Genomic DNA, 18526 nt, shown 5'->3' with positions numbered 1-18526 from the left:
GCTGAACGAGCTCACAGACACAGAGACACACCCTGATCTCTGTTTTTTCTCTTTTCTGTTGTGGTAAAAAACAGTGAAGCAGCAGTCGGCACACTGGTCGGCCTGAACGTGAGCCCCCCCCCATTTGATAAACATGCTGCAAAAGTTCCCTGTGGGACGCCCTGATGGTAGTTAAGTAAGTTAAAGTGCCCAATGTGCCTGTAGGACCCCTCCAGCACAGAAAATGTGACGCCCTTCGTGCCTCGGAAAGAGTAAATAGTTTAGCGTGTTTTAAATCATCTATCTATCTATCTATCTATCTATCTATCTATCTATCTATCTATCTATCTATCTATCTATCTATCTATCTATCTATCTATCTATCTATCTATCTATCTATCTATCTATCCATCCTGCCCCTGACTCAGCATCTGTGTGTGATTTAATTTCTCTCTTTCTCCTCTTCCTCAGCCCCCCCCCCACCTCACTGACCCATGAAAGAAGCCATGCCGGTCCTCACGGCAGGAGCAGGTGAGATGAGTTGGCACAGATGTTCGACACAGACTGTCCACGCTGTCCGGAGCCTGCTGCGCTCCGTCTGTTAACCTCCGGCTGGTTTTCTCCTCCTGCAGGGCTGCACGAAACGCTGGCCCTGCTGACCTCTCAGCTGCGGCCCGACGCCAATCACAAAGAGGACATGGTGTTCCTCAAAGACGTCTTCAGCGAGAGGAGCCTGGGATACCTCATGAAGGTGAGGGGCTTGGCACCAGAAGGTAGAGCAGCATGTTTCCCATCTATCACCGACCGCCTCGGCCTCCGACAGGCAGCGCTCCTCACTGAACAGACGCCGCCGTGTATTTCAGAGTGTCTGCGTACGTTTGTGACAGAGGAGCAACATGTGTTTCTACCTGCAGGCTCTCGAGGGCAGCCTGGATGTTCGTCAGGTCTGCATGTAAAGAAATAGCAAAACAATGCAGCCGTGTCGGCCGTCGTGAGCGGAAATGTAGTCTGTTAGTTTAAGATGATTAGATTCGCAGCAACAATATTCAGTCTGATAAAGTTTTCCTTGTTTTGTGATGAGCTCCAGCACTTGTTGAATGAAGAAGTGTGTAGATTATCCAGTGAAAGTGTCCACAGCACCACAGTCACACGTGTGAGGGATGTTCAGTCTGAACGGAGACACACGAGCGGGTTGGTGAGTGAAGCGACGTTTGTTCCCCCTCGATAGACTCCACATGTCTGTGTTACAGATTCACGAGAAGCTGAGACAGTACGAGAGACAGAGTCCAACACCCGTCCTTCACAGTGCCTCTTCTCTGGCAGAGGATGTGAGTTCATCACACACACACACACACACACACACACACACACACACACACAGCCTAAATAACTTTTCCACTTGGGCGCAGCAGTCAGTCACAGTGAGTTAGCTCCAACAGAGAAGTGATGCAGGTATCAGAACTGAATGTTAATGTTGTGGAAGTGCTGACTCATCCCGATGTTGTCTAATGAAACTCCACATCCTGCTGCTCTCTCACACTCCAGCGATCAGAAAGTGCTGACCTTAGCTGCTCACTACTTATCCTGCCGTGGATCCGTCTGCATCTATTCTACAGTAAAGTGCGGTTCTGCTAAACGTGCTCGGCTTCCCACCAGCTCCAGGCTCGTGGCTGATGTGTGTCTTGTGATTGGCAGGTGGCAGAGGAGCTGCAGAGCGGACCAATGAGCACGGAGGAGAAGGAGCTGCTGCACCTGCTGACGTCGCCTCATCTCAAGGTAAACACACGTTTCCTCTCCGGTCCGTTCAGCCCGTCAGTCTGGTGGCACCGGCGTCTCCTCTGAGGTCGTCTTCTGTCCCACCAGGCCGTCCTGTCGGTGCACGACACCGTGGCTCAGAAGAACTTTGACCCCGTGCTGCCGCCGCTGCCGGACGACTTGGAGGACGAGCTGGAGGAAGAGTCTGTAAAGATCGTCAGACTGGTGAAGAACAAGGAGCCTCTGGTGAGTAGCGAAGGATGGAGAAGAGACGGTTCTTCTCTCGGTTCTGCTCTGTTGATGATCGTGTTCCTCCGTCTGCTCCCAGGGAGCCACCATCAGGCGGGACGAGGCCACCGGGGCGGTGATCGTGGCTCGGATCATGAGAGGGGGTGCAGCTGACCGAAGTGGTAAATTCTACTTCCTCTCTTTTTGTCCCTTCCTACTTCTGATCTCAGCACCAGACGGGGACTTTAAAACCTTTTATTCTCCCCTCACAACATATCCAGTGTTGTTTCAAACCCCCTCCTCCATCAGCAGGGTGCTGCTGCTAATGTGGAAACACATTTATGTATTTAAAGGGTTTATCCCAAAGCGTCTGTGGCTGCATCATTCAAGTATGAAAACTGATAAATGTAACTCTATCAGGCCAGCGAGAGCAGAGGAGATGCTGAAGGGGAGCAAAGCTAATTAGCCACATCAGAGTAATGGAGTGGAAAAGAATCACATATGTCCAATCACACATGTTCACATAGTCCAGAATCAATCTAAATATCCACGAGATAAAAACAGACACCAGCACAAGCCTGCGTGTTTCCACTCTGTGACACTGGTAGAAGCTAAACACATCCCGTTCTTTATTCTCCCCTGAAATACATGTGGTTAAACCTGGTCAGTGTAATAAGCAGCCTGCTCCGGTCGTATGGACACCAGCAGACTGAGGGGGATTCTGCTTTGTTTTAAAGTGTCACAAGCAGAAAAGGCTGCAAACTACCGACCTGAACTTAAATAGCTTTAATAGCAGCTAATGTTTAATGCTTTAGCTGTGGGTTAAAAGTTAAAGACAGGCAGCAGCAGCTCTGAGTGGAGTCCCACAGGACCAATCACACGTGATATCAGCTCAGCCAGCATCCTTTCATGGACGTTACCATGGAGATATTGTGCAGGTGTGTGTGTGTGTGTGTATTATTTGGCATTAGAAACATGCATGCTGGGAAAGTAAACCAATCAGAGTCTGTGTCCATTAATCATTTATGTCCTCGGTTTTCTTGCTGCATCAAGTGATGGAAAAAGCTCTGGTCAGCGTGTGTGTGTGTGTGTGTGTGTGTGTGTGTGTGTGTGTGTGTGTGTGTGTGTGTGTGTGTGTGTGTGTGTGTGTGTGTGTGTGTGTGCGTGCGTTCCGAATGCAGACATTATAAGTGTGTGACTGCTTCTGTCGTCCTGAGGGGAAACTTGTTGATCATATTTTCTCAGACCACACGGATGTCAGGACTTGACTGATGTTGCTGAACACTGTCTGTCTGTGACTCTCTGTCTGTGACTGTCTGTCTGTGACTGTCTGTCTGTGACTGTCTGTCTGTGACTGTCGGTCTGTTCTTCTTCTCTCCTCAGGTTTGGTCCATGTCGGAGATGAACTCAGGGAGGTCAACGGCGTCTCTGTGATCCACAAGAGGCCCGATGAGATCAGTCAGCTGCTGGTGAGTCTGAAACGTCTCGGTGGAAACATGACGAACACATCAGGGGACGTTTTCTTCTTCATTTTGGGCCTCAGTTTTCTAATCATGACGTGTTTTTAAAGTGTAGTGCATCATTAGCACTGTGAAGCCTCTCTGCAGCAGTGGAGCTGCAGAAATAAAGAACCCCAGGTGGATTCTGAGAGGCCCTTTAGTGTTTATGCAGTACTGCATATAAATCTGATTATCTGTGATGAAACAAGCCACATCAGGACTTTTTGAATCTAAATTGGTTGTTTTTGAGTCCTGGTGTATCAGATCTATTAATTCACCTTTATTACTGCTTTAATGATTCTAAACCCACTGACTGTTTGCTGCAGTCTGATGTCTGTGAGTTACTTATAGTATGTATAGTATAGTGTACAGTATGTTTTTGTGCCCTAACAAAGCGTCTGGCTCTGTGTTATGATGGAGTATTGTGAGGAAACTTTCACATGAGCACAATGTAAAGCTGATGTTCTTTACAACAGTGCAGACGCTCTGCCTGTGTTCAGTTTCTTTCTATAAATGTGTTGCAGACAGAAGCAGCTGTAAACTGATGACCATGTTCTTTAGGATCATGTCGATCGTCACGTAAAATGTTCTTTTACTGATTTACATTAACAGGATGCACTGTCCTTTCAAAGTAAAACCCACCTCAGGGTGACTTAAAGCTTTAGGATTCTCCTTTGATTGGAGGCTGCAGTCACAACCTGCTCTCAGTACCTCCTCTGTCTGCTTGTGATCCAGTCTCAGTCCCAGGGCTCCATCACTCTAAAGATAATCCCTGCCGTTAAAGAAGAGGACCGACTGAAGGAGAGCAAGGTGAGCTGAAGCACTGACTGTGACTGAGCATGCTCAGTGGGCCTCAGCCCTTTCTGAATCTGGTTCCCTTGTGTTGGTTCCAGGTGTACGTGAGAGCCTTGTTTGACTACATCCCGTTGGAGGACAAGGCGACACCGTGCCAGGAAGCAGGACTTCCCTTCAAGCGGGGCGACATCCTGCAGGTCGTGACCCAGGATGACCCCACATGGTGGCAGGCCAAGCGAGTGGGAGACAGCAACCTGCGGGCTGGACTGGTGCCGTCCAAACAGTTCCAGGAGAGGTGAGAGCCGCCAGGGGGGGAGGGGGGGGTCACGTCATGTATCCGACAGCCGGTGGTGTAAAGGAACGGGTGCCAGGACTGAACGCCTCACCCACACGCTGCTCATATTTATCGTATCCAGCCGTTTGTAATCTGTTAAATCCACATTCATGTGTTCCATTTTGAGGGGTCAACTATGATTAGACGGTGCATCACAGCAGCATGGACAAAACCTGAATGGAAGCACAGCCTTGAACAGGCGCGTGCTGATACTGTTAGTGTCATAATCCGTCAGTAAGATGATCTCAGCAGGCGGGGGGGTCCCTGCCAAACACCGCAGCGTCTGTTGGATTAATAACCGCAGCTTAAACACAGAGAAAGACACCAGTCGGAGGAGGATCCAGCCTCTGGGGAGCCTCAGCGCTGCGTCCTGGAGGTTAGATGGATGTTAATGCAGGAGGTTCCTGCTCCTCTTCCTCTGAACTTTGGGTTAAAACTATGAAAAATGTCTGAAATGCATCAAAATGACAAACGAAAGCAGCTCAGTTCAGCTGAATGTTGTCAGGGAGGGATTAGTGAGCCCCCGCCTGTAGGAAAGAGAGAGTCGGTGAACAGACCACAGAGGCGTAACATCAGCACAAAGAGACGCCGTCAGTCTTTGTGTCTTTCAGAGTGGGGGGGGGCAGGGCAGGTTTGTGTTGTATGTTCTTCTCTCCTTCATGTTTAACTCTTCTGCTCCCCCTCTCTGACGCTCCCTCCCCACCTTTCGCTGGCTGTATATTTCTGATTCCTGCCTCCGTCCTCTTTGGCTCTCTGTCCTGTGGTGTCTCTCCTCCAGGCGACTGGCCTACAGGATGAAAATGGGCACCCTCCCGAATCCAAAATCCCCCAAAAAGCCTGTCTGTAAGTTTCTGCTTCCCACGACTCCACTGCATCTTCAGCCTCATTCCACACTTAGTGTTCCCCACCTGCAGCATCTCCCACTGTCAGCTGTCCTGTCTCCTCTGGTGTCACTGTATCACAGTAATAACACAGTAATAGTACAGTAATAACACAGTAACAGTACAGTAATAACACAGTAATAGTACAGTAAAAACACAGTAACAGTACAGTAATAACAGTCATAGTACAGTAATAAGTAATAATGCAGTAATAATACGATAATTACACAGAAATAATACAGTAATAACACGTAATAATACAGTAATAACACGGTAATAACACGTAATAATACAGTAATAACACGGTAATAACACCTCTGCTGGATAAATGCAGCTGTGGTTGACATGTATTGACCATGTATTGACCTGGCTGCTAATTGGCGCTCGGAGGCATCATTGTCCGTCCTCTCCATGCTGCCATGCAGACATGTTTTTAAAGGGGATGAGAGAGCTGGAGGGGCACAGAGACGGTGGGGGGGGGGGCACTGATATGAATTAATCTCTTTCGTGTTGGGTCCATCTGGTCGGCGAGCAGGCTGCAGCGTCGGCTAAAGTCCATCCAGAAAGCGCTACAAGCGGCGCCTCTGAGAAACAAAGCCTCAACAATATATTACACTTGTCACTTTCTCACATGATGCTGCAGAGGCGGCGTGGAAATGGCCAGGTGAGGGGGGGTGAGGGCAGGGGGGGGGGGGGGGAGTGCTGGCTCTTCGTGGCTGATAAGCTGCAGGCGATCCGATTAGGCCTGAGCCACGGGGAAACAACAAGAGCTTAGCAACATGGCAGCTCGCCCTGCTCCGCCACGCAGCAGCGAGCCTGCGGGGACTCTTCTGCCCCCCCCCACGCTCCTCCAGCTCTCTCATTAATTCCCCCAAGAGGACCCCCCCCCCCCTCTGGTCTCCTCTGTGACGCCACTGATGACGGCAACAAACTCTTCAAACTGAACATCTTCCAATCCTCATTTCATGAATTTCCACATCTCATCCTGTGCCCCCCCCACCACCACACCACCACCCCCCCCTCTGATGATGGTGTTTTACACTCTGTTTTTCCCTGCAAACATCAGATGACCAAGGATGTGATAAAGGTGGGTACACACACACACACACACACACACACACACACACACACACACACACACACACCCTCTATGAACACGTTCCTGTGTGTGTGTGTTTGGGATTTCTTCTGTTTCCAGCTTAATTCCTCGTCTGTCTGTCTGTGTGTGTGTGTGTGTGTGTGTGTGTGTGTGTGTGTCTGTGTGTGTGTGTGTGTGTGTGTCTGTGTGTGTGTGTGTGTGTGTGTGTGTGTGTGTCTGTCTGTGTGTGTGTGTGTCTGTGTGTGTGTGTCTGTCTGTGTGTGTGTCTGTGTGTGTGTGTGTGTGTGTGTGTGTGTGTGTCACCAGGTGATCAGTATCTCTGGAGACTCTGTTAAATATAACAATAGTTGCTCTCCTCCTCCTCTGCGTCATCCTTCTGTTCTCTCTTCCCTCCTCGTCGTTGCTCTGCTGCTGTTTCCATGTTTCCTCTCTGGTTCTCTGCTCGTCTGTTTTATTAGATTTGATGGAACCATCAGACATTTCCTTTAGTTTGGGAGGTGTGGCTCTGTGAAGCAGGGAGTGTGTGTGTGTGTGAGTGTGTGTGTGTGTGTGACAGAGACTCTGCTCACAGCTGGCTCCTCTTCAGATGAAGGAGAGCCTCCTCTTCCTCCTCCTCTCCTCTTCCTCTCCTCTCTTCCTCTTCTCCTCCTCCTCTCCTCCTGGCTGCCCCTCCTCTCTCGCCTCCTGCCGTCTGCCTGCCTGCCCTCTCCAGCGCCCACAGCCCGCCCCCCCCTTTAACTCTTCCGCCCCCCCCTTAACTCTTCCAGGTCTCTCACCCTGTGCTCACCCCGTCTTTTCCCTGCTTGCCTCCCTACAGAGGACTGTGACTGTGAGGGCTATTTCAATGGACAGTACATAGGTGAGAGCGTGCACATCTTTCTCCACCTCCTTCTCCCTGTCTGCTCTTTGCCTGCTGCAGCCTGGCTGTGCTGTGCGCTGGTTCCCTGGGTGCTTTTGGGCTGGGGGGGGGGTCAACAGGACTGCTTGTAGGGTTGGCCCGTCTGGGGCCAGGGTTGAGGGATAAGAGGAAGCTCTCGGGGGGGGGAAAGACGACGCCAGAGGGAACAAGATGTATTTGGACAAAGTGCAGTTTAGTTTCAGAGTGAAGTGATGCAGTGAGTTTACATTAGTTCAGCTTGTGTCAGACTTCACAGAGAAGAAGCTAAAAAAACAGGCTGTAGAACATTAAGATGGTGGAGAAGAACGTTCTGTCATTTTCTCATTAGTTTAGAGAAGTTTACAGAAAAGTGTAATCTGGATTCAGAGAGAGTTTACAGGAAGGTCTCCTTATTAAGAGTTCCTGTGGAATATGGCACCAAAATATAACTAATATAACTATTATAACTAGTATAACTAATATAACTAGTATAACAGTATAACAGTATAACTAGTATAACTAGTCTAACTAATATAACTAGTATAACAGTATAACAGTATCCGTGAATGAGAGCTAACCAGGCATCAGTAGAGTAAAACAGGCTTTACTGAATTCAGAGTGGGGGGGGGGGGGAGAGAACGCCAGTCCACTTTATCCTCAACCCTTCCCCTGCCTTGCCCTGACCTCCCCTCCCTCACCCTTCTTCAGTCCAACCTGACCCCCATTTACTCCCCCGCCTCCCGTGAGCTGCTGGAATGATGATGAGCACAAGCAGCGACCTAAACACTCGTCCCTCCTGGTTCACTCACTCTTTGTGCTCTCTGCTTGGAGCTGTAAACCCCTCTCCGCCCCCCCCCTCCGTCCTAAACCTCCCTCCCTCCCACCCTGCATCTAACTAACCGCCCCTGCTGCCGTGCTGTGGCCAGTGCACCGCTTCCCCCTCCCTGAAATGCCCTCCCCGCCCCCCTACGAGGGCCCCGCTGCGTTGGACGCATTGCACACTCAACCAGGCACGTTTGCTGCTCGTTCACCCTGTGTGGAGGTGTGAGGCTGGGGTGTGTGATGCTCTAACGCCAGTTATAGTCTCTCCTAAGTGTAAAGCAGTGGCGCCCTCCTGTGGCCAGGTGTTTTCCTGGGAATTTTATTCAGGTACAGTGGCCGGCTCATTCCCTCAGGTACACACCACTGACGGGGGACCCGGGCAGTCCTGGCCTTGGGGGACCCTGACTTGCAGTGACTGCTGTAGACGTGGTGTTCCTCAGGGCCAGGCTGGCCTGCGTGTCCTGCCTCAGCACTGTAGCCTCCTTCAGAGCAGCATGCACTGTTTGGAACATGTCGTCTGTTTTGGGTCACTGAATCTGTCTGGAGCTGCTGAAAGAGTCTTCATCACTTTTAAGAATGAATTCAAAGAATGTTTTGCTGAAAACAGAATCTGCTTCATTCTCAGTATTTTCAAATGTCACCTGACTGTCAGCTGCATGGAATCTAGTTTTGAGTTGAAGCATGATGTCTGACTGGCTCAGCTGATATCTCACTCTACCAAGTATTTCCACTTGAGATAAGAGAGCTGTTTCCATCCATGTGCTGTTTACAAAGGTGTTTAATGCATGATGGACTCTCTGCACTTATCCTGCCTTTACATGCAGAAAGAGAAAATGTGCACCATGGCAGTGAAGTAGTGTGCTCGTGTTGTGTAATTGTTCAAACAGTTTTACGGTTGGTGACGTCTGACCCAGGACCCTGTTTTTCTCTGCCCCCCCCCCCCCCCTCGGTGTAGCTGGTTTACGGAGGAGTTTCCGGCTGAGTCGGAAGGACAGGCAAGGATCCTCAGGGGAGGGCTCTGATCCTGGAGACCCCGAGTTCCTGACGTATGAAGAGGTGACCCGGTACCAGCAGAGGCCCGGGGAGAGGCCCCGCCTGGTGGTTCTGATCGGTGAGGATGGGCAAATCTTCTGCCATGATGATGGTGACACCTAGTGGATCCAAGCATGTGTTGCAACCTCCTCATGACCCAGTTCTTCCAGCCTCCTCTGCAGGAACATGTGAGCTTCATTCTTTGTTTTCTCTCCAGGTTCTCTTGGAGCTCGAATCAACGAGCTCAAGCAGCGAGTGATCGCTGAGAACCCTCATCGTTTTGCAGTGGCTGTACCTCGTGAGTCCCCCAACATTTACACACTCTGCACTGTTTGCATCGATGAAACGACACGTAGGAGTAAAGTCCTCTTTGGTGTTCCCACAGACACCACCAGGCCCAAGAAGCCTCATGAGAAGGAGGGGGTGGAGTACCACTTCGTCACCAAACAGCAGTTTGATGCCGACGCTTTAAACAACAAGTATGTGCTGCTTCTGTGGGAACGTGTGTGATGGTTCCTGCTGAAGCTACAGTCTGCTTGTGTCTCTCCAGGTTCATCGAACACGGGGAGTACAAGGAGAACCAGTACGGCACGAGTATAGAAGCCATCCGCTCAGTGCAGGCCAAGAATAAGATGTGTGTGGTGGACGTGCAGCCGGAGGTGGGTCCTGTTTAATGTGCCTCCACATGTGCTGAGCGGACAGGAAGTCTGCGTGGACGCTCTGATCTGTTCTGCTGTCCCGTCTGAATTTCCCCCTCTGTTTGCTCCCCCTCTGCAGGCCCTGAGGAGGCTGCGGACGGCCGAGTTCAAGCCCTACGTCATATTTGTCAAACCTCGTGTTCCTGAGAGCAGACGTCGCCGCAGTGCTGCCACCTCACCAGGAGGGGGGGAGCATGGACGCGTCACAGTGAGTCTGGTTTACTGTTTAGTGAAGTCTGGACGTGTTTGACCATCTCCTAACGACCAGATAATCATGTGGTCATCACTTGTACGTTTATTACATCAAGTGTAAATACACAGATTTCACTGCAGCCTGGAGATGTTACTGCTGTTAACCACTGATCAGTGTGGTAAACCTGTACATGTAGGAGTCTTCCTAGGAGACGTAGCTCAGAGGCCCCCGGCCTGACGTGGGACACAGTGGGTAAGGTGGTCAGTGTCTGTCTTTGAAAATAGTTTCATCTTGTTTCCTGCGTCAGGACGAGGACCTCCAGGAGATGCGTCAGTCTGCCATTCAGATCGATCAGCAGTACGGACACCTGGTGGACCGGGTCCTGATCAAGGAGGACTCGGCCAGTGCCTGTGCAGAACTGCGAGGAATCCTGGAGCGGCTGGAGCGAGAGTCCTTCTGGGTGCCTGTCAGCTGGGTGCGGACTTAAACTACCCCCCCTCCCCAGGCACCCACCCTGCATCTTCCAGAAGCCGACCTGCCCTCTCCTGATCCCTGTCCCCTCAAAGGCCAGCCGGGGGGGTGCTGAGCTCCCTCTGACTGACGCAGGGACACAAAGCGAGGCACCAAAGGGGAGGATGATGAAGTCAGAGGAGCACCTCGGGGTGCTGCGGCCACCCACAGCTCTCTCTCAGCCGTTTACATGCCCCAAAACCCCAGCGTCACCCCCCCAGTCACATTTATCAGGTTTGGTCTTCATTTATTTATTGACTTCAGACACCAGGGACAGTTTCTAGTTGAACAAGAGTTTTATTTCTGGCTGGAGCGTCGGCTCTGGGATCCACTCAGAGGACGGTTCAGCTTCACCGTGACTCTCGTTGGAGTTCTTTAGTAGCATGGTTTTTAAGTTTCCTTCCACTCGATGCCAATCACAGAACGCTTCCTGTGAATATTACTGCTCATGCATCCTGTAAAGTAGAAGAACCAGTCATTTATATATACCGAGGTAAGTGAATGACCTGTGAAACCAACGTGTTCTTTTTGTTAAACCATAAATATCTTTTCCACACATGGACAGAAACCAAACTAAATAAAAAAGTGGAATGTGAGAATTTTATTTTCTACTAAACTGTTTTAGGAAACGCATGACAGCAGATCATTTAATCTCAGATGTAAATACTGTAAATGTTTCTCCTGGCGTGCCAACGAATGATCTCGTAGCACTTCAATGCAACCTGTTTACCGTGGAACCCTGGGACCCCTCATCTGTTTGTGTGTCTGTGCACAAAGTGTGTGTGGATGGACATCAGTGTGTTCACACACCAACCTGAGCTGCTCCTCTTACGTACAGGAACGGGTTTTGTACAGTTTCTGGATTTGGACTGACGGAGGAAGAAGCTGTGTGGAGATCAGAGACAACAGAGGATTTCAAATTAGAAACAATCAGACGATTAACTAAAGATTACTCAGGAAATATTAAAATACAATTATTTATCAAGCAAATTTTCAGCTTCTCAATTTCAACAATCTTTTCACTGACTAAACAAAGTTTAGTCGGATAAAAGGAGCAGTTTGAAGACGGCACTTTGGGCTTTAAGAGAATTCTAACTGATGTTTTAGAGAATAATTGGCAGATTAATAACTAATGGAAGTGTTAAGCCTTTAATTAGAAACGTGGCTGCAGCTAAACAGACAGATGATGCAGCAGATGTTTAGGCTCAAGGATTCGTTCACACTTTCAGGATCGTCTTCAAAACACTTTGTTCTTTTTCTTCCTAACAATCCTTCACTGACTGACGGGGACACAAGCCACAGGTTCAGCTTATGATGATGCACAGAGGACCTGCAGGGGGCCGAGGCGCCCAAATCAGGCCCCAGGTGTGTTTCTGCCCCCCTGCAGGATCTACAGTCAGATTTAGTTCCCCGTCCGTCAGTATGAAGAGCAGAAAGGCTCTGGGTGACCAAGAGCTTCTGGGGGACGTTACTGGCTGGTGGGCAGACATGTTGGATCGACTCCTACGCTGGCGAGTGTGTGTGGAGAATATTAAGCTGCTTCCACTTCCCCTCTGCTCTTCTTTTGAAATAAACATGCAATGTTCTCAGTCTCTTCGTGTGCTGTATGAACCAAACCCTGGATGTTGAGTTTGTAACGTGACCTGTACAAAGTGCCATAATAAAGCTCGTTGAATCAAACTGTGGGAGTGACGATGGTTCCTTTAAACAACGCCTTCTGTTCTACCGTGTGTGTGTGGAACAAATCCGCCTATGAAAGCAGCAGTTTAACCGGTGTGTTTACCTCCCGGACGTTCTTTAAGAGCATCTCAGCCGCTGCCGGAGTCCTCGGCTGGTCTCCACAGCTCACAGCTCCAGGTGGCCTGCACTGGGGGGGGGGGCAAAATAAATCAACTTCTGCAGAGAAGTGAAACACACTTCAGAGGAACTCTAACAGGTTTAACATCTCCTCACGGTGACCATTGTCACACTAACGTTCAGATGTTCACCTGTTCTTAAGTTATTATAATTAATATATGAATGCTTTCATTTTATTCTGATAAAGCCAGTTTTAGCTACTTCTATATACTGGAAGGTAAATAATACATATTTATAATTAAAATCATTCGCTGATTGAAATTTAATTAACTATTTTGATAATCTGTTAATTTCAGTTAGAAATGTGAAAATATTCTAGTTCAGTGAGGATCTGCTGCTTTTCTCTATTATATCAGCTGCAAAGTGAATATATACATATATACACACATACACATAGACATACATACGTACACAGTATATATACACATATATACACTACTCACTAAAAGTTAGGGATATTCGACTTTCAGGTGAAATATATGGAAAATGTAAAAAGTGAATGCTACAGTGATATTATATCATGAAAGTAGGACATTTAAGTAGAAGCATGCAATGGTGATTTTATTCAAACAATTTATTGAAAGAAAATCTACCAACAGTGGAGGGTATACCACAACAAAACATTTTCAGTGTCTCAATAAATTGGGACGTGGCCAAAGGACGTCCACTCCTCTCCTTTCTGTGACTCTTCCAGTCTCTGTATCACTGTTCCAACCTCCTGATGACACTCTGTGACCCTCTAAGCTCAGTGAACACCTCCGTCTGAGGACTTCCTGTTTGAAGCCTCCAGTGTTGAGGTGCTGCTGATCAACTGTTAGGTGTCGTCTTGGTCTCATGATGTCAGAATGTGAACAGCAGGATGAGGAGGACTGTTTAAATACCAATTCTAACTGAAGCAGGAAATGTATTGGTGGATTCATGGATCAAACCTGTTGTGAATGTTGCTGTTAAGCTTCTTGTTAGAGAACAGCAGCTGGTGCAGAAAGTACTGAGACACTGAACAGTTGGACATGTGCATTCAAAGGTTTAGAGAAGGTCACATTAAGTTCACCTGGAAAGGTTAGAATGCATTTTAGGTTCATCCTGAAATTTCACCTGAAAGCCAAATATCCCTAACTTTTAGTGAGTAGTGTATATATATATATACACACGTGTACACATATACATATATATATTTGGTATTATTGGTGGTACGTTGGCACCTGAGAACTTTCAGACATTTGACAGATTACTGAGGAAAAATGACTTATTTAACATTGTTTGTTGCAGCTCTAATTTAAAAGATCAGCTCACGTTTTGCATTTAAAGTCTCATAACTTTCAAATAATCACAGTGGAGTGAAAAATACAAAATTCTTTCTTAAACATAGAAGTGAAAGTATGAAGCGCCATAAAATAAAAACAGTCAGGTACAGTAGCTCAGTGTGTACTTATTACAGCACTACAACACCACCTGTGATATGTAAAAAAAGGTGGAGTTCTCCTTTAATAAAAGTGAGAAAGAGCTGAAGATCAACATCATAAATGTAGGAAGTCTGAAATGTACTTTTGCTCTGCAGATTGTCTTTGAGATGAAACTTTAGATCAAACATGAAAACAGCCGGAGCTGCTCCCTGTGGAGTCCAAGAACTAATTCTTCATTAACTTTCTCTAATTGATAAAAGGAATCCCTTTTCTCTTCCTGGTTTTTGTGAAGTTTTGTGAAGGTTCTTCAACTATTTCTCTCTCATATGCAATTACCTCTGCGAGGCCCCCGAGGCCGCTGCTGACAGAGCCAATTAAGCTGGGCAACAATCACTGTAATTAGTGAAGCTGCTCCGCTGAGGAAGAGGAGCGGTGTCGGGGCTGCGCTCACGTCCCCTGATGTTCAGTACAGACAAACAAAGTGTGCAGAGATGCCGCATACGTCCACCTGCCAAACAGAAGCAGCCACCGTCCGTGATGCCAGAAGCTCCAAACCTCCATCTGAAAAACAATTAGAGCGGCTTGAATCTTCACGGCCACATCTGTTCCGTCTTTGTTTCTTCACCGTCACTAAAGAACCTGTTGTTCCAGGACACCTGAGAGGCTCACACAGTCCCTCCACAGGCTTAAAGGAGTAGTTCACAGCATTTCACAGGGGGAGACACAGTGAGCACACCTGTAAATCTGACCTCTGTTCTTTAACCTGTTCATACAGACACAAGCTTCATCACAGCACCTCTCAGTGCAACAAGCTCACATTAACAGTGCTGCTGTTCTGCAGGAGGGTTTGAACCACATGGAGCATCTTCATGTCTTCACTCGTCCATAAAGATGCAGATGTGCCAAAGCTATAAATCTATTTCTAGTGAGACTTTAGTGTGAAGACTGGATTCTATATATCATCTTGTCACAGCTCCATGTCCTCGTGCTCACTGAGAACATCAGCGACGACACACCAAGTGTTTCAGCGGATTTTGTCAAGGACAAGACAAAGAATAGTTAAAGTAATAACAGTGGAGCCCCACAGGGAGGTTTAATTAGCTGTGTTAGTTTCAGCTTCATATTTTCTGATTTTGTTTGTAACACCATGAACCTAATTAGCGGAGGGCAGAAGGTGAACATTTAATAGAGACTGAAGAAGTGAGAGTGTTTCAGGGGGGGGGTCACGGACAGTGGAACAATAACAAGTGATGAACGTGGGCCTTTGTATCGCTGCTGGAGTGATGATGTATTGTGTAGTCACAGGTAAACGGAGTCTGGCAGTAGTTCAGCTGAAGATGTGGTGGAGTTCAGAGCTTCACATTCAGATTTTAGACGGTTTGTGGTGATTCTGCCATCTCACATGTTCTAAAGTTAGAAAAAGTCCTCTCTTACCGGTTATGTTTGATTCACTGCTGATCTGCCATGAATCACAGGTGTCCCCCTGTTGTCGTCTCTAGGTCATGATCTACATGTGTTTAAAGGTGCCTTTAGTCTGACAGCTGAAATGAAATAAAGCACAACACAACGTTTAACCAAACGTGTCCATAGAACATTCTGCAGAGACGCTTGAGCCTCCTGGAGGATCAATGAAGCACCTGCATGTCCACATTATCATTCTGGACCTGTTCTGTTCTCTCCCTCTGATTCTGAGGCCCTTAACTCCAATTAATCTTAAAGGAATCATCCCGAAGCTTTTCTTCACATTAAACCAGGTTTTGATTGATCTGAACGTGATTGGCTGCAGAGTCTTCTGTTGCTAGTAGCAACCGCCTCTGGCAGAAGTCCATAGTAACCGTTTAACTGCCTTCGTGACATCACACTTACTGGAGCTTTCTGCTGTCAGATATGAACATCATCAAATATTAACAAGCATTTATCTTCTCCCCACTAACCGTTAGACAGATACTCTGCTACTAGTTAACCGGTAACTAGTAACCAGGCAACAGCTGACCTACTCCTCTGTGTTCCTCTCTTTCTACATGACGCTGATCTTCTGTCATGAAGTGGAACTAGTTTAAGTAATAAAAGCTCGTCAATACGTTAACGTCTCTTTTTCTTTACGGTTCTTCATCTTCTGATTTGATCTGAATCATCGTCACTGAACATGTTTTCCAGCGTCGTTCTCACAGCTCAGATTTTCTACCCCAAATAATCCTGATGTTAAAAAAAGGTGTTCCATCGTCTGTGCATCCAAAATGTTTCACTGGGATTTTGATGTATTTGTGTTTTCTAACTTTGTATCAAAATCAATCAATCAATCAATCAATCAATCAATCAATCAGTCTCTATTCATACAGCTCCAGGTCATAACTGTTCTCTCAGACTGTTTCCATAAAGAGCAGCTCAGAACAAACTCGTTCATTCAGAGACCAAAGATTCAGGAATTCAACATGAAGGATTCCAGAGAAGCCTGTAAAAAGATAACTAGTTAACCAGTTAACCAGTTAACTAGTTTAACTAGTAGACAACAAAGTAAAGTGGTAGTCAGGGGCGTTTGTGTCGTTTTATCTTGTTGTCTCCATACTTTAGATTGTTGGTGAGATTCTGGAGGCTTCTTTGCCCCTCCATGAGGTGAGCAGAGGGGGGGGGCAGTTATCGAGGTCAGCTGAGCTGCCGTATCTCCACTAGATGGCAGCAGCAGCACGGCAGCCCAGGCTGGGCCACACACTGTAGGCAGCAGATGCTGCTCAAGATGTTCTCCCCCTGAAACAGTTTTGTGATGGTAATGTTAACATCCTGACTGTAAGTGGCTCCGGGCTCCGAGGACCGTGTCACCCCCCCGCTTTGTTTACTCACTTGAACTGTGAGATATGAGACCAAATAAAAAGCTGGTAAATACATATTTCTCAGGAGTGATGCTGATAAAGGCCACGCGTTATTGAATCAGAACTCAACATCTGCTGATGGTAACACACAGTCTCCACTATCAGCGCCATCTAATCGAATCTGTGCCGCCTCTCAGGCACGAAGGCCTCACCCCCCCCCCCCACCCCCCCCACATGACTGCTTTCATAATGCTGCCTGCACCGAGCGCTGATGGATGAGCCGGAGAACAAATGATTGCAATTGTGGAGGCTCTTCTCTAAAGGTTTCCCTCATGTCCTCAGATCCCCCCCCCCCCCCGCAGGTGTGTGTGCACAATACATTTTACTGAGGAGCGCACACACACACACACACACACACACACACACACACACACACACACACACACACACACACACACACACACACACACACACACACACACCATTATCGCTGTGATTGCTTTGGGATTTGTGGTGGCCTTTATTATTCTTTTATCAGTTTTAATTTTAATTTCAATTTAAAACTTTAAATATTCACCCTGCTGTATTCTATTTGCACTGACAGGATTGAGGAAGTTCCTGCTAAAGTTTTGTTAGTTTCAAATAAAGCGTCTAATAATGTGGAAACTCTTCAGCCTGTGGGAAGAAAGAGACGATCGATGTGTTATTTCACACACAGTCTTCTTCTTCTTCAGTGATGTTACATCTCAAAATGTTATCATGAGTGTAAGATCTTAACTATCACATGAATGTCTGTGAAATTTGACACAAACACTCACTGATTTTTTTCCTTAACTGTTCATCATCAGGTCAAAAGGTTCGTCTGATACTTTGGTTTGTGACTCTTGCATGCTAACATTAGCATTTAATGAAAGTCTCCACAAACATCATTCTATCTATTCAGCTGAACTTCTATATTTGGTGTTTTCCTCGTGTCTTTGCTGAACTGGCATCAGTTAGAGTCGCAGCTGTCATCGGTTGACAACAGAAATAAAGTTTTCTTGAATCTTGACATTATTTCAGGGCAGAAAGAAACAGAAGTACAAAGCTTCAGTCCGATGTTTAGCTTCTGTACGTGAGTATTTCCTCTTCATGGCTCAGAGGCACATCCAGACGTCACATCTGTGCTTCGGTGTTTCTGCAGACTGTTTTTCCAGTATGAGGATCTGCCCTCACACTTTGTTCAGAGGAGCTTAACGTCCCCGCTGTCAGATGTGGCTGTCACAGAAAACAATATGGTGAATATCACCGGCTCCTCGATCTGCTCAGTGGTCCCTCAAATGGGATTTTCTTTCTCTGCAGACTCTGAGTGACGTGTTATGAAGCTTCACGTAGACGGGACTGCACTTGCCGCCTCGTCTACCAGGGGGACGAGTCCCTCCATCTAACGTGTGATTGGCTGCCTGAAGAGGCGTCAGTGATGTCACAGAACCTGAGAGAGAGCTCAGACTACAGTCACTAACAGATTCTAGTTTCAGACTCATATCTGACATTCTTACAGCTTCAAGCTCATGAAGATGAAAAGACTTCCTGAAGAGATCATCAGTTTATCAGAAATGATGGACATGTTAGCAGAGGTTATCACGACCATTAGAGTCAGACAGACCATCAGACAGACCATCAGTCAGACAGACCATCAGACAGTCAGACCATCAGACAGTCAGTCAGACCATCAGTCAGTGAGACCATCAGTCAGTCAGACCATCAGTCAGTCAGTC

General features: G+C 47.4%; 1 protein-coding gene across 1 annotated transcript; it reads left to right on the top strand.

Moving 5' to 3' along the window:
• Positions 1-473: 473 nt before the first annotated feature.
• mpp3a (MAGUK p55 scaffold protein 3a) lies at positions 474-10679 on the top strand. Its single transcript, XM_070847946.1, has 19 exons — positions 474-510; positions 612-730; positions 1230-1307; positions 1675-1755; positions 1843-1980; positions 2063-2144; positions 3346-3431; positions 4197-4271; positions 4355-4551; positions 5369-5433; positions 6538-6558; positions 7388-7429; positions 8531-8596; positions 9225-9380; positions 9519-9599; positions 9687-9780; positions 9852-9960; positions 10079-10207; positions 10500-10679. The coding sequence occupies exons 1-19, from the start codon at positions 474-476 to the stop codon at positions 10677-10679; spliced, it is 1836 nt and encodes a 611-aa protein (XP_070704047.1).
• Positions 10680-18526: the final 7847 nt, after the last annotated feature.

Source organism: Pempheris klunzingeri, chromosome 17, assembly GCF_042242105.1.
Source record: "Pempheris klunzingeri isolate RE-2024b chromosome 17, fPemKlu1.hap1, whole genome shotgun sequence".
Taxonomy (NCBI): Eukaryota; Metazoa; Chordata; class Actinopteri; order Acropomatiformes; family Pempheridae; genus Pempheris; species Pempheris klunzingeri.
Note: the sequence above shows the minus strand (reverse complement) of the source record. Positions and strands in the feature narration are given on the sequence as shown.

Coding starts and splice junctions, on each gene's coding strand:
- mpp3a (XM_070847946.1), top strand. CDS start 474: ATGAAAGAAGCCATGCCGGTCCTCACGGCAGGAGCAG. Junction 5,434..6,537: donor ATCCCCCAAAAAGCCTGTCT/GTAAGTTTCTGC, acceptor TGCAAACATCAG/ATGACCAAGGATGTGATAAA. Junction 9,781..9,851: donor GCCGACGCTTTAAACAACAA/GTATGTGCTGCT, acceptor GTGTCTCTCCAG/GTTCATCGAACACGGGGAGT.